The 16,474-nt window shown below is 49.6% G+C and overlaps 1 protein-coding gene across 1 annotated transcript; it reads left to right on the forward strand.

Annotated features, from left to right (window-relative positions):
* Positions 1–135: 135 nt before the first annotated feature.
* LOC308150289 (glutamine-rich protein 2) lies at positions 136–14,946 on the forward strand (the record flags this gene model as incomplete). The annotated part of the gene is made up of 19 exons (XM_080523137.1): positions 136–549; positions 3,805–3,909; positions 4,346–4,426; positions 4,657–4,770; positions 5,398–5,851; positions 5,975–6,060; positions 6,358–6,533; positions 6,800–6,905; positions 7,862–8,146; positions 8,442–8,564; positions 8,700–8,774; positions 9,321–9,485; positions 9,780–9,898; positions 10,504–10,566; positions 11,507–11,629; positions 12,325–12,502; positions 12,681–12,792; positions 14,416–14,535; positions 14,774–14,946. 19 exons carry the CDS (start codon positions 136–138, stop codon positions 14,944–14,946), a joined length of 3,072 nt encoding a protein of 1,023 aa, XP_080379263.1.
* Between the last annotated feature and the right edge of the window lie 1,528 nt (positions 14,947–16,474).

Raw genomic sequence — 16,474 nt, forward strand, 5'->3', positions numbered from 1 at the left:
AATTTATTTCATAGAATTGTTCAAGACAAAATGTGCGGATAATGTTTTTCTACGTGTATGATTCTAGTGTGTTAACCGGACGTCTCAAGTTAATGCCTTCGTACATTATATCTCTAAACTAAAAAAAGAACAGTCATGTCAGCAGACATCAGCTTGTCTGACTTGGTGAACCTGTCCATCGGTACACCTGAAGTCGGAGCTGTCAACTTCAATGCTTTGCACACTCTATTGCACGCGCTCCTGGGACACCTCCAAATCCAACATGTTACCACGAACTGGAGAGAGGAGGATGCCCCACCACAGGAGCGTCCCATCATGCCACTAACTACTATATTCACATCCTCCCCACGGGACAAGAAGTCCAGTCCTTACCATCACATGGAGGACAAACTGCGGCAGATAGAAAGGCAGATCGCCTCTCTGGAGAAGCTTCCCAGCGGCACGGATCTGTTGAGCCGCACCGGCCCCACCACCACACCGGTCAGCGACATGTGGCAGCTGATGCAGCTCCGACGCAAAGCTCAGGCCAATGAGGACGGCGTGTCCAAGGTGAGGCTCCTCCTCAAAATGCCATAATATGAGTTATGACAGTGTAATGAATGAGTTATCATCTTGTGATAAATGGCCAAAAATGTATGACAAGATGACAGGTGAGGAGGACACTACACTGACATTCCGTTGAACATCTGACAAACAGTGCCTGTGATATAATCAATGGCTGATAAAAAAATAAATAATAGAAAATAGAAATAAAAAGGCCTATGACCAATTTCAGGAATCTTGCTCAGTCAAAGCCTGATCTGTAGATTCTTTGACAAAAACCGTTCAAGCATTATAGACTGTTGCTGAGCACCATAGACAGCGATCTGTCTTATTGTGACAGATGTTATGATGAATTGAGGTGATTTGGACCCTGTCATCTTGTAGGCCTATCCAGGTCCTTGAGCTGTTGCTCTTCATCATCAGACCAGTCTGGCAGCTGGGGGCCTGTCTGTGTGGTGAGTGGTGGTGAGCATTTCCGAGCTCTCAGCACCAGATAAGGCCAGTGATGACAGAGCACAGCACAATAGGTGATGTGCACCGAGCTGTCTTCTCAAATGACCTCTCTATCTCTGTTCAGGTTTCCACTGGCCACTCCCTGTAGGAGTGCTATTGTTGTGGGGTTTTTTTTTACATTCTCAATTCATGCAGATCACTCTGAACTAGGCTAATGTAGCCTCATTATCTTTTCCATGTAACCATTATTTAACTGGGATAAGGTGACGGGTCTCATTCAAATAACATAACCTTTTCAAGAGGAACATGCCCTGCTCCTAGAGAGCCGCAGGGGAAAGTAGCCTAATGTTGTTGAGCAGAATCATTATGAGCAACAAGGTTTCACATTCTAAATCCCACCTGTGTTGTTATCTAATGCAAACTAACTTGTTGGTGGTAAAGCAAATTACACAGAGGAGCAGAGGTCTCCGCTATCTTCATTGACATTGCCCAGACTTGCCAGTCTGCCTGTCTGTCTGTTTGTCTGTCTGTCTGTCTGTCCATCTCTCTTTCTCTCTCTCTCTCTCCCTCTCCCTCCCTCCCTCTCTCTCTCTCTCTCTCTCTCTCTCTCTCTCCCTCTCTCTCTCCCTCTCCCTCCCTCTCTCTCTCTCTCTCTCTCTCTCTCTCTCTCTCTCTCTCTCTCTCTCTCTCTCTCTCTCTCTCTCTCTCTCTCTCTCTGGTCTGTCTGTGTAATTAGTCCCCTGCAGAGATGGCTGTGGTTGTCAGGGGAAGAATAGCACTCAGGTGATATAGGGGGTGCAGCCAGCGGGTACAGACACGGTGCCTCTTTGAAAATGCCATCTGAATCATTCATGCTCCCGTGGGCACACATGCCCCGGTGGGTCAACTACAGTATCCACTGCCCCTGAATGTCAGCCTACCTCTGTCTGTCTGCCACATCCCTGGAGAACCCCATTCAGCCTCACCTCATAACTACCTACTGGATGTAGCCTACCTGGGGGAGCATTAGGCTGTCAGCCAGGGTCACGAATCAACCCATTGCAGAGGTTGGCATTGAGGCATTGGCATTGAGGAAAGGCATTGTGATCGTGAGAGGGGGGATATGCCCCCAGGAGTTTTTCCCCAGCTATGAGAGGGGGCAGCGGAAGTCCGCTTGAGTGGCATTCTGCGTTCACTGTGTTCACAGCAGCCTGGAAGCATTCCAGCCCACCGGCCATCTTAGTCAGGCCCGGTTAATGGCTGACTATTCTGAATGAGCTGGCTGGCTAAAGAGTAACAGAGAGGTAGAGCGGATGGTTTTCTTTCCCCTGTTCGCGAAACAACTTCCTCATTGTGGGTGAAGTGAGATGACCGAAAATACTGCTTTAGTATAGGCTACCTGATGTTGGTAATTTTTTTACTCTTTTGCTAGGGGGTTCCTTTGTGCTTTTTGTATTTTTGGGGGGGTCGGTTTGCATTGCGTGCGTGCGTCACTGGGTCACTTGTATTTATATTGGCCCGCTAGTGACCATTGTCAACAGACTCCACGGTGTGATGCTGGTCCAGATGTGGAGGACAGAACCATGGAAGAGGCTGGGCATGAAGCCCAAACACCCTCCAAACAAACAGACAGAGCCAGACAGACAAACAGAGACCCGGGGGCCATTGTATCTGGAGCGGGATGAGAAGGCCCTAGTCCGAGGCGATAAGAGACTTTCTGCATAAAGCTTTCCTCCTGTCGCTGATGTATGATCATCATTTCCTATGTTCCCCACTATATCAGATCAGCCTCAAGAGGGGCTCGTTACAGATAATGTCATGGGACATTAACCCTATCACACATTTTAATTTATCAGGTGTTGGATTAGCGGGTTGCCAAGTTAGAATTCGAGTAGACCTATGTGTTTTCCTATGCTGTTTGCAAGGGTAAAAAGGACCCTTACAGTATGTCTAATTAGAGATGTTCTATAGAGGCATGGGTCTAATTGTCTTTTAGAGACGCTTGAGATGATCGATAGATGGTGGACCTTTCAGGTCTTTCGAAAAAGGCAGGTCATAGATCACTTCCGTTTTCGCTCGCTCACTTATTAACCACCTGTTAGTCATTTAGACATGTCTCTGAAGCTCCGTGGGGTGGCTATGCGTCATTTCATGCCCGGGCACATTTGACAGAAGTTAAACACAACCTCTGACATGCATGAGGACCCAGGTCAATACATTCAAAGCCACCGTAGGAATTTATTTTGCTTCAGTGTTGGTTTGTATAACAAAACAACTCATTTGTAATATGCAAAACCCCAAAGCGAATTCCTCCGTTTACCCTGTCAACAAGGGAAAAACAAATAGCTGTGATAAAGAGAGGGGTAGCAGGGGTTAATGTACGCACTGAACTAGCTGCAGTCTGCTCCTTCTTCCTGTTGAATCCTGGGATACCACACCAGAAAGCTGTGTAACAGCTTGTGTATCTTATCCACGGCATGTGGACTATAGTGGCATGGTAACTTCCTTTAGGGTCAAAGGTTAGAGGGATGAAGCCATAGAGGGGATTTTTTTTAGGATAACTCCTAAATTAAGGGTGTGATCTTCAAAGGTGGTGGCAGCCAGTGGGATCTCTACTTTATTGAGTGTCTGAGAATCTCACTGGGAGATAGGAGCTTAGGAAAAAAGTCAATTTCAAGTGGTTTGTGGGAGAAAATCATCAAAGTTGATGGTCATAGTAGTCATAGTAATGGAACATAGAAACAAACTGAAATCCGAAGGCGTGGTATTGAATTGACAGATTTGCCAACTTATTTCACATGTCAGCCCCCTTCTCTATTGTGTTTCTAGTCCATGGCGCTGATCCAGGACCTGCTGAAGGAGATCCAGGACCTGAAGGAGTCCAGAGACGGCCTGAAGAAGGAGGTCAAGAGCCTCAAGAACCAACTGGACCAGGTGAGATCCACAGTAGTGGAGCAATCAATACTGGCAACCCTGTTTTAATCACTTTGTTTGTCATTGTAAGGGAGGGATTACTGAGGAGGCATGGCAACTTATCTCTCTCATCTAGTATCTGCGGTAGGAGACCCAGTTGTCATCACAGGGAATCCTGCCCCCCCCCCCCACCGCCCCCATCTCTCCCCTACCCCACACAAGGGTGGAATAGAGGGTCATGGACAGTAGTGCTGGCCTCCTCCCTCCCATGGAGGGGCATGGAGTCACACAAGGGCCACCAGCATCAAACGGCTTATAGAGAACCGTTTGACATGGTCTCTCTTTCTCCCTCGCCCGTCACTCAGCCCAGCTCACTAGTGACTAGGACAATAGGGATCATCCTACATATCTGTTTCCATGTGGTACTTTGACGTTGCTTTGTGTGTTTGTGCTCCAGCTCGATGTGGGTGTGCTGGCAGACAGGATCACAGTTGTGGAGGAGTGCTGTCATCGTGTGGACGACCTGGAAACTGCCACGGTGAGTTTAACTAACGGGGCCTTCTTGGTTAATCAATAGCAAACTCAGAAAATGTCATTCAAATGGCGTTGCCACTGACAAGGTTGTTGTTGTTGTTGTTGCTGTTGTTGCTGTTGTTGTTGTTGTTGCTGTTGTTGTTGTGGCGAGCAATAGTAAATAAAGGTTAGTAAAAGTTAGTATCTCTCTTTCCTCCTCTTGTTTGTCTGTTCCTCCTCTCCTCTCTACCACAGAGAGAGCTGCAGAACACCGTGGCGCTGTATCCCCACCCAGACGAGATGAACCAGTGTGTCACATGGGACATCATGCAGTCGGCCTTGGTTAGCGAGCGACAGAAGCTTCAAAAGGCATGTTCTTATATGGCAACTGACATTCTGCCCTTCAAAATGAATCATGCCACTTTTTTTTTTTTTACCTTTATTTATACAGGTAAAAAACACATTGAGCCCCAATAGCTCATTTTCAAGTGTGACCTGTTCACAGGCATACAACATCCACCACAAACAAATACAATACAAAACCTGGCCTACATAGTCTAAAAACTAAACTAAAAACGACATAGTCTAAAACTAAAACTAGTCTAAAATAGTCTAAGATAATCTAAACTTTCCGTCAATATAGACTAAAACTAAACTAAAACTACATAGTCTAAAACTAAAACTAGTCTAACCTAAAACTAGACAGCTAAAGATCTAGGGACAGGGATAATGTTACATTATTACATTACATTTTTGACATTTAGCGCAGACGCCTTTATCCCAAAAATTATTTGTCTAAGTAAGTGAATCATCTAGCCGTCACTCATCATAAGAAAAATACATTTATGCTAGGACCAGGGGCCATTGGCAGTCACGATGCTAGAATGCTAGAATAATTACTTTTTAAAATGTATTTGTATATTTTATTAATGAAGAGGAGCACACTTTCTACCAGTGCTTTGTATTGATGTTAGTGTTTCTCTCTCGTGCGTCTAGGAGCTCAGAGACTCAGTGCCCGTCTCAGTCCCCACTGCAGTAGGCGAGCCTGCCACCCCTCTCCACAGTGCCACTCCCTACATCGCCTCTTCCAACGCCGACACGGTCCCCGCCTCGCCTTTCGCCGCGACTGCCCCAGGTTCCGTAGCCCCTGGTTCCGTAGCCCCTGGTTCCGTAGCCCCTGGTTCCGTAGCCCCTGCCCCTGCCACACCCACCCAGAGCAGGACCGCCCTGCCCCATCTGTCCACCTCTGACGGGGCTCTGGGTGGTGGGCGATCCGTGACCCGCGTGGCCAGCGGAGCGGAGCGCTACCCGGAGGCCGTGGAGGCCCTGAGGGACGTAGGCACGCTCAGGGAGAGGCATGAGACCCTGGAGGCCAGGGTGGAGCTGCTGGAGGCGCGCAAGGCCGACCAGGCCCAGCTGCAGAACCTCAGGGAGCTCATCGCTGATCTAGGTGAGGTGACACGGTCGTCATGGAGGTCAGGGTACGGTTCCTGTACCGAATGGCCTCTTTAGTGAGGGACCTCAATATGTGGTTGTTGTGTTAGCGGGCTGAAGATAGTCTTGTTTTTTTCAGGTGACAAAGATGTGCCTGGCAACCTGCTGGATCAGCTGACTCACCTGAGAACTCTGGTGGACAGCCTAATGAGTGACAGAGAGAAGGTGAAGAGAGGAAGGGATACACACGTACATACACACACACACACACATGCACACACGCACGCACACGCACACTCACACTCACACTCACACTCACACTCACACTCACACTCACACTCACACACACACACACACACACACACACACACACACACACACACACACACACGCGCACACTCCGACTTCATAAACACACACTCGCTTAACAACCCCCCCATACACCAATTCTTCGAGCCTGTCTTCTGAGGCAGTTGTTCCCATGGTGTTGATGATGACACTGTGTCCGTGTCCCTGCTGTAGGTGGGAGAGCTGGAGCAGCTGATTATGAGCGTAGGGACAGAGACAAGGACAGGCAAGGACACAGCGGGAGGCTCCCACTCAGAGGAGGCCAGCGAGTCAGACACAGAGGACCAGGGCAACCTGTCCCCTGACTCATCTCAGAACAGGCCGTTCAAAAGGCAGATAGCATACCTCAGGTAAACAACAAGCAGCGATAAACAGGTCAGCTTTGCCAGCACTGACTGGATCGAAAACAGCTGCTTTTCTACGGTTTCGTATAGAAGCGTGTCGATTCGTGTCAACGTTCGTGCCACTGCGTTTTACATAACAGACATAAGAAAATGTCCACAGTTTGTAATTGTTTGGGCAGCTGAAGTATAGTTGTTTGTAAAGGGGAAGAGTAAAGGTCAAGGTGGTCCACTCCTTATGGTCTCCTGCTCCTGTTCCACCGCGCTGTGCTCAGGAACGCAGTGCAGAAACTGGAGACGGAGGTGCAGCTGCTGAAAAAGGGGGACACCTCAGCCAAGGCTGAGCAGAAGAGCAAGAAAGACACGCATCTACAGGACCAGGTCTGATAGATACTGTAGATAAGACATGGAAACATGTATAGCATCAGCTTAAACAGAGAGTAATATATATATAAACGATATCTTAAAGATCAGGTCAGATAGACTTTGGAATCTAGACAGACTACAGAAAAGTGAGACAGAAAAACAGATCAAGTCAAATCAAACGTTATCGTATTCAGTTAGTCAGACAGACGTTGTGTGATGTCCAGCCAGGTAGATAAACGTGGTGTAACCCTCAAGTGTAGAATACAATCGCAGTTTCAGCCATAGATAATGTAGGGGCCCCTCTGGTGCCAATGGCTGCCCTCACCCTCCCCTCACACTACCCTCCCATTCCCCTCCCACTACCCTCCCACTACCCTCCCACTCCCCTCACCCTCCCCTCACCCTCCCCTCACCCTCCCCTCACCCTCCCCTCACCCTCCCCTCACCCTCCCCTCACCCTCCCCTCACACTACCCTCCCACTCCCCTCACACTCCCCTCACCCTCCCCTCACACTACCCTCCCACTCCCCTCACCCTCCCCTCACACTACCCTCACCCTCCCCTCACACTACCCTCACACTCCCCTCACCCTCCCCTCACCCTCCCCTCACCCTCCCCTCACACTGCCCTCACACTGCCCTCACACTGCCCTCACACTCCCCTCACACTGCCCTCCCCCTCCCCTCACACTGCCCTCCCCCTCCCCTCACACTCCCCTCTCCCTCCCCTCACCCTCCCCTCACACTCCCCTCCCCCTCCCCTCACACTCCCCTCACCCTCCCCTCCCCCTCCCCTCACACTACCCTCACACTGCCCTCCCCCTCCCCTCTCCCTCCCCTCACACTCCCCTCACCCTCCCCTCCCCCTCCCCTCACACTACCCTCACACTACCCTCACACTGCCGTCCCCCTCCCCTCACACTGCCCTCACACTGCCGTCCCCCTCCCTTCACACTGCCCTCTCAACCCCAGCTGGACAACCTGAGAGGCATGCTGGAGGAGATGATGGCGTCCTCGTCCTCCATGCTCTCCCGGAGCCTCCAGCAGGAGCCCCAGGGGCCAGAGGAGCAAGGCCAGGGTCAGGGCCAGGACAGCGACGACACAGGCGGGCAGGAGGGCACGTGCCCCTCCTGTTCTGTGGACGTGAGCAGGAAGGTCAGCCAGCTGTTCCAATGCTACGAGAAGCTGCAGGGCCTGGTGACCAGTGTCGTCACGAAACAGCAGCGAGGAGGAGGAGGAGGAGGCGAGACAAGAGAGGTACAGGACAGGCAGGGCTGGGCTGGGGAGAGAGGACTGACAGAATAGAGAAAGAGCTCAGTCTGTCTACCACTACGAAAGGCCAGTGGGTTGAGGGATCATTATTTAGGCGACATGCAGGGATAAGGTCAATCAGAAACAGCCTCGCAGACGGTGTTGTTAGTTGAGTTGAGTGTGTGTTGTGAGTCAAGCAGCGCGGGACCATGGCTGCGTGTTCTAGATAGAGCAGCCCACACACGTACAGCCCTCCGTCGTTGTTCTCTGACATGTTAGTCGGTGTGTCGTCTCCCTCCAGAGCACCGAGCTGATGAGCGACGTGCAGCGGGCGATCCTGCAGCTGCAGGCCGAGTGTGAGAAGCTCCACAGCACCGCCGACCACCTGATGGAGGAGCACAGCCAGAAGCAGGTTCACATCGACGTGAGTCAGGAAAGGGGAGGCACATGGGGAATGGAGGGGTGGGGGAGGGGATGGGGTTGTTTAGAGCTTTAAGTTGTATATGTACAGTATCTGTTTCAGCCCACATTCCAAAAAGTCAAATAATGTGTTCCACAGAATCTGTACAAGTCTTTGGAGGAACTAGAAGCAAAGAAGGCTGACAAGGAGCTCCTGGAGATGGAGATTGAAATCGTGAGTGTCTTCCCCACTACATGGTGTCATTCCCGTGACATGTTGTCATTCCCGCGACATGTTGTCATTCCCACAACATGGTGCCATTCCCGCAACATGGTGTCACTCCCACAACATGGTGTCACTCCCACAACATGGTGTCATTCCCGCAACATGGTGTCATTCCCACAACATGGTGTCATTCCCGCGACACAGTGTCATCATGCCCAGTGTGTTATGTTCAGCCCAGGTGAACCTTGTCTCACAGCTCCCCATAGGTTCATATAAACCTAGACTAGCTTGTGCAAGTCCATACAAGCCCATAGGGGTTTCCTACATATCCTAACACGCTCAAGTTTAACGTGCGATTTGCCCAGACGAAACCCTACCAACTCCCCTCATGTCTCGACAAGCCCGATACGAGATCGTACACAAGTTCGTACGTCTACGCCTTCATCCCTACAAGCCTGTGCAGGCTGAAGCCATCCCTGGCAGGCCCGTACAAGTACAGTTATAGCGCTGATGCCCTCGCGCCTTGCCTCTCTCTCTCTCTAACCCTCCCTGTAGAAAGCAGACAAGCGGGCCCTGGAGACCAAGGTGAGCCGCATGCAGTTTGACACCATGACAGAGCAGCTCAACACCATGTTCCAGGAGCTGCTCAGCAAGATCACCGGCCAGGAGCAAGGCTGGCACAGAGTTATCGAGAAGATCTCCACCGAGATGGAATGCAAGGTGGGGGCGGAGGTTACCGTAACCCCTCTCTAGATCTCGTATGTTACACTCTCTCTAGAGGTAGAGTCGCTCTAGGAAATATGTTTATTGGTATAAACATACCTTCCGGTTTCGCAATGCTATGCCTCAGTCATCTATTATGTTCGCAAGTGTATTTATTTTTTCCCGTGCCCTTGATGACAGACATCCATTGTTTGAGATCCGTCTATGAAGTGTTCCCGTTTCCTGTGTTGTTCTCTCTCTAGTCCCGTTCTGATCCCTGTTCTAAATCGATCTCTTTTTCCGTGGCTGTAGCTGAACCGGATTGAGCTGGATCCTCTGAAGAAGCAGCTGGAGGACCGTTGGAACAACATCCGTAAACAGCTGCAGGCCCAGCCGGCCCCGGACCAGGACGACGCTGCAGGCATCAGGAAGTGAGTGACAAAGCCCCGCGGTGGCGCAGCGGTCTAAGCATCAGTCTCTGGTGCAAGCTGCCCACCGGGGACAGGGATCGAATCCCGGTCTCGCCAGATCCGGATATGGCCGGGGCCCACAGGGAGCGGCATATTGAGCGGCCGCTTCCAAGGGGGGTATAGGACTATTTCCGGACAAGGATCCGTCGCGCAACACCGCCCCCGGGGTGCCGGAATAACGGTGTTGGGCTCGAGGAGCCAGACAGCTAGTCTGCCTGACTCTCTCCTCTGGGGCTGCCGGCCACGGGGTCGTGCGGCGGATCCTACGCAATAGACAGGGGATAATTGGATACTAGGTTGGGTGCAATTGGATACTAAATTGGGTGAAAAAAAGGGATAAAATCAGAAAAACTAATTTTTAAAAAAAGGAAGTGAGTGACAGAGAGCCAGGAGGGGAGATGATGATTGGCTTATGATGGGTGTGATGTCACAGGGTCACAGCCATGTAATGTTTGGGGGCAGCAGGGTCTCTTTGTGGATCATATGGTACACATCGGTGTCATGTTCATTAACTTCCTGTGTTTATATCTCTCTCCGTGTTCATCCCTCTCTTTGCCCCTTCATAGACAGCTGGTGGCAAGGTTCCACTGCATCTCCTGCGACCGCCCCGTCGACATGCTTACCCCGAGGCCCCCCCGCAAGGTGGCGGTGGGGGCCCTTTCGCAACGGAGGTAAAAAAAAACGTGTGTTTTTTAGAGTCCGACAGTGTTTCCTCTATATGCATTTATTCGTGGCGGGTCGCCACGAATACATTTTCTCCGCCACTAATTGATTCAGTCCACTTTATGACCGGAGAACAGAAAAAAATCAGATTGGAGCTAGTTTAGGCCGCTTTCAGACCTACATTTCGTTCCGATTTAGGATGTAGTAAGTTACAATATGTTACAATGTTGCAATTAACCTCGGCGACGCGCTTGCAAAACAGTTTTGTGATTGGTCCGAATTTAGCGGGACATTTGGATTTCTGGAAATCCCTTCCCTCTCTCTTCGCCCGTCGCCCGTCCCTTTAATCCCGTAAACGTATCCTAATCGAAAATGCAACATCATCAGCGACGACCTTGGGTTCTTGCATTTATTGCTGTTCTCTGGTTCATGTTCTTATACCAGTGCTCACTATAGAGTATTTTAAATGAACATTCGTAATGTAGCCTAGTCTAGTCTCTGATGTTCATGGTCAACTAAATCAGGCTATTTTGTGAAACAAATAATGTTCCCGAGCAGCCTCGCATCTAACGCTAGCTTCGAACTATTGATAGCATAAACGTTGGTAAATGTCACAAACGACACAGTATTGGCAGGGGGAAAAAAGGGGAGTCTAATTTTTATTGACAACGGATTTACATGCTGGAAAAACATGCAGCTGAAATGTTTTGGGCCCGTCCGCTACGCCACTGCCCAGGACCGTAAGTGAAAAGAAATCCCCTCAAAAAATCCCCCAAAATCCTATACTTAGACCGAAACAAATAGTTAAAAATGTAAATATACACGTATTATCATGTATATCTGTCTTTTTCTCCCTCCCTCCCTCTTTCTTTCTTTCTTTCTCTCTCTCCTCTTGTTTTGATACAGTCACCTGGTCACCGTGCCCTCCACCCCTGGAATGCCAAGGCCGTACACAGTGCCCTCCACCCCAATGTCCAACAGGCCGTACACAGTCTATGAGCTGGAGCAGGTTCGCCAGCACTGCAGAGGGTGAGAGCGGTCAAATACCAGATAGTAGGCTACACAGTACAATCTCACTCTCTCAGCTTGATTATGACCAGCACCAGGGGGTGCCAGAGTAACAGAATCTAATGCAGAGTCAACCTTACCATGATCACCCATCACACAAACCCAATCAGTCAGTCAGTGTTGCATGGTTCTCCAGGCATCTGACACTAGTCCGCTCTCCCTCCATGTCAGCCTGACGCCAGGGACCAACCACAGCCACTTTGAGCTGGCCCACTCCGACAGGAAGATGGCACAGGTGCGCAGGATCCACACCATGATGTGCAGGCAGATAGAGAGAGTGCAGTGCCACCTAGGCTTCCCCGAGCGGCCCAACCGCAAGGGAGCCCTGAAGGAGATCAGCCCATCCTGGCCCCGCTGCAGAGGACCAGCCAGAGTGTTCCCAAGCTGTGAGTTAGGGTCAGGGTCAGGGTCAGGGTCAGGGTCAGGGGTCAGGGGTCAGGGACACCGGTGTCACTTCGACGGTACTGAAACCTGGGTAGTGCCCAAAAAGTTGTCTGTATTGTTTTTGGAACGGTTCAGAGAAGCAGGGTCAGTGAGTCACGATGGACATGGTGTAAGCTCCCTTGAAACTGACTGAAAATGTCTCCCAACTGTCTTCCAGTACTTAACTCCCATCCGTTTTTGTCTCCTGCCTTGCCTCTCTCCTGGCTGGATAGTGAGTGTATCCCTGAGATGGCAGACTACAGTTACCTGGCCATGTCCCGGAACTGTGGAGGCAGCCACACACTCACCTTCCCCAACCGCCGCTACTCGCGCCTCCAGCACATCAGCCAGTTCATCCAGGCGGAGGAGGAGACACAGGCGCCGGTCTCCTGCACCACACTGCGCATTCAGGTGACAAGACACTCTTGTCTTGGATTGATCTCTTTTGAGTTACTGCTTTGCACGAGTTATGCGACCCGCTTACTAGCCATGACTAGTCGACGTTCGGCCTACCCAGTGAATGTTGATGTGGAGAGTATGTATTTGGTGGCTATGCTAATGTCTGACTGCTCTTGTCCGTACGGGTTAGCCGGAGGAGGTGGACATCCTAGGATTGGACGGACACATATACAAGGGTCGTCGGAACACGAAAGGGGTCAAGACCGTGGACGCCAAACTACCTAACATCTCTCCCAAAGACGGTATGGGTTTTCTCTGTGATGCTAATAGAATGTACTATTAGCAGTTTAAATGCAGTCTGGGGACTTGATAATAACCCCAAAAATATTTGTATAAATGAATATTCACGTTCATCTGATCATGTTAGTCAATACCAGCAAAAAGCGAAATGCAGAGGGAATGTTCCCACAGGTCTAATTTTACAAAGATAGCCCTCCCTCAGAAAAGCGATCTAACATGGAGTGTGTTAGATGCCTGCATGCTGTGAACAGCTGTCATGTCACAGTGCGGGGTGTGTAATGATAGTGTTCACTGCTGACAGCCCATACAGACTCCTCCTCCTCATGGCCAGTGGAACGCACCTTTTAGGATTGTCTAGAGTCCCCCCCCACCCCTCTCTCTCTCTCTCTGAAATTTTCTTTCAATTTAAATCTTAAAGGGCTTTATTGGCATGGGAAACGTACGTTTACATTGCCAAAGCAAGTGTGAAGAGAAAAACAAAAAAGAGTGTAATGTACGACTAGAATAAAGACATGATTAAACAGAGCTGGGTATATGTATAGTATACAGGTAGATAAAGATAACTTAAAATAGGAATAGAAAAGTACTCTCTCTCTCTCTCACGCCCCTGGGACTTGTTACGCCACACATCTTCAGATAAAAATCACATCTGCGTTCGTCGGTCCCTGCCCTAACTGTCTCTCGGCCCATCCACGGAACTAGGGCTTGTAGTGTGTGTGTGTGTGTGTGGGGGGGGGGGATCAGAGAGGAGTGTGGTGATGGAATGAAGGAGGGAGGCTCTGGAATGGAGTGGGAGTCGGAGGAAGTTCAGGAGAAAGGGAAGTGGTGATTGTAGTTTGGTGTTTGATCAGGGTGGGGTTGGGTCGAGGAAGAATGCGGCATGTGTTTGTTTGGGAGTTTGTGTTTGAGGAGTGTGAGGTGTGCTGAGGAAGGGAAAGTGAGGAGGAGGAGAAGAAGGAGGAGTAGGAGGAGGAGAAGGAGGAGGAGAAGATGTTAGGTGGAAGGAGATAGGAGCAAGGAGCAAGGTTTATGAGAAGGGGTATTTTAGGGTTTAAATAGTGGTGGGGTTTGGGAGTGAGGGAGAGGAAATCAGAATGGTCTGTGTTGGGGGGTGGGGGGAACCAGCTGTTAATGTTCCACACTGGAAAGAACCAAATGTTTCTGGGTTACCTAAGAGAGTAGATCTGGTGTCTATAACCGACTGTATGTAAATTTTACTGAGCTGGGGGAAATGCTGTTTCATTCATCACATAGTTTCAGTCTTTTAATCTTCTTTTCATCTGTTCCTACAAATCAGCCCCTCGTCATAAGAAAGCTTGAACTTTTGTTGAAAAATGTCCAGGCTTGGAAGCGATTTCACGGCTCACCGAATTCTCCATTAAACAACGTTGTTTATCAAGAATGTTTGTTTGTTAAACAACGTTCGGGGCGGATATTTGGTATTGTCAGAATCTCTGGGATTTACGAGGCCTCTCCCGAAAGGGTGTATTTTGGGCAAGAGCTGGGAGAGGAGAGGGAGGGAGGGGGGGGTTGGGTGGTGGTAGGTAGTGCTGGTGTATGTTTGGTATGGGTACTCGTACGAATGTCAGGGGGCCTTGGTTTTTATTGTTGTGCTTTGATGGCAGGCATGTGCAAGAGCAAAGACACGGTCATGCGCTCCCAGTCCCAGAAGTCTGGCAGCACAGACCCGTGCCGCGGGACTCCTGTGAGGCCACAGAGTGCCAAGACCCAGCGGAGCCGCTCAGGTGAGTGACACTGGTGGCGTGACACATTTACCACCCCCAAAATATCTGTATTTCACCAAAAGATACCACAGAACGATACTAAATAAAACAATCCTCCGATTTTACAGGTGAAAAAACCCGACTCCAATGCTTCAGTTTGGCAGTTATATAAAAGTATATAAAGATAGTAGCAGTCACCTGACCCCTGACCTTTCACCCTTGCCCCCCTTCCCTCCCTCTCTGTACCGGTATCTCCCAGCCTCAAGCAGCTCAGTGCGGGACCGGCCCATGTCCTCCCTGGGTTGTCTCTCCCAGGGCACCCTCCTGCCCCAGAGCTCGTCCCACACAGACACCACCAGCGAGCTGCAGCCAGGCCTGGAGCTCCACATGGACCTGAGCCAGTCTGAGGAAGAGCCTGTGACCACCCTGTAGGGGGCACCACAGAGCCCCCTGCACATCACTTTTTTTTTCCTCTATCCTATTTTAATAAACTGTTTACATCAGCAGCAGGCGGGCATCCTGGTGTCCATTTTGTAATGGAGCAGAGTTGGAGGGTATCTAGTCAGATGTTCCTCTTCCCATGTCATTTAAGGTATCACAATTGGAGGACAAATTGACGGGACGTTCATGATATCGATTCACTGTATTCATGCCTGATGTTCTAGAGGAAACTGGAACTGTCTGCAGAGTTGTGCAGTTGTCCTACTGGAAGGTTGATACCCGACCCGAGCCTTAGGACAACCATAACCAGATACATACCAATGTGGCACATGATGTATCTGAAAGATTGCGTCATCGTGCTTCACATAAAGTGGTATTGTACGCTGCCGAAAAGGACTGAGAAGCTTTTTCCCCCTCGCAGACAGACACAGACACCCCTTCCCGATGTATCATGAGTGTTCCAACTTGTTCCATCACACGTTAGAGGAAAGAAATGCATGCCTTCTGTCATTACCACAGCTATGTGGTTTACTTACACCCCCCCAGGTCATGGACTCACAACAAAGATTCCCACCTGCAAACTAAACTAAACCAAAGGGGAAGTAAAGCAGCCAGGGTTGTAAACCTCATCCACATGGCGTTCCCTTCAAATGTCACAGTGCCTGGGTCCAGTTACAGGAATCCCCCCTGGTGGTGATTTAACAAGAGGGGTCAGCCATGCCTGACATCGTAGCATAGCCTAGCGTAGCATTTTTAAACAGAGCATAGCATAGTGTAGCATAGCATACTATAGCGTAGTGCCTTGTCAGCAATCTGCTACACGTGTCCGGGGCTCTGGTTGCTGCATGAGGGGGAGAGTATGCACAAGCGGGGCAGCAGGATGTAGGCCTATGATTTAATATACTTGAAAGGACAAACTGTACTGTTATAAACGAGGGCGAGGATGACAGTTTCCTGGAAATAAGGTCACTGCTTTTTACTGTAATTTCCTATCAAGGAAGAGTAAGGTGTTAATAGATCTGCAGATGTGTGCAATAAAAAGTGGCCTCTTTTTTAGCACTTATTTGACAGTATTCACAATGAAAGATGAAACGTATTTCAGTAGGGTATGACATGTTTGATTTACATGGATAGATTTATCTTTGTTTTTCAAGAGGTAAGGTTTCTGTGACTCATCATGGACGTGTTGTCCTGTATATCTGGCATGTAATGTATGTCCATGACTCTGATTGTGAACTTCTGACTCCTCACTTCTGACTGTCAGCAATGAATGTTTTGGTGTCATTTCTTGTGCTACCTATAAATATAATGATTGTTATGAACTGCTGCTTTGTGAAGATGTACGACGCACCGCACACTCAAATAATGTAGGACATGGAATGTGGGTCACATTTCTAACAGATGTCAGTTTCACACATTTCACACACTGACTGTTCTGAATACTTGCTAACCACATCCTTCCTCAACAAACTGCAATGCTATGTGTGCTTGCTGTTTCCTCGTATTTGACTGGTATGTA

This window comes from Nansenia antarctica (genome assembly GCF_963989245.1).
Source record: "Nansenia antarctica genome assembly, chromosome: 2".
Classification (NCBI taxonomy): Eukaryota; Metazoa; Chordata; class Actinopteri; order Argentiniformes; family Microstomatidae; genus Nansenia; species Nansenia antarctica.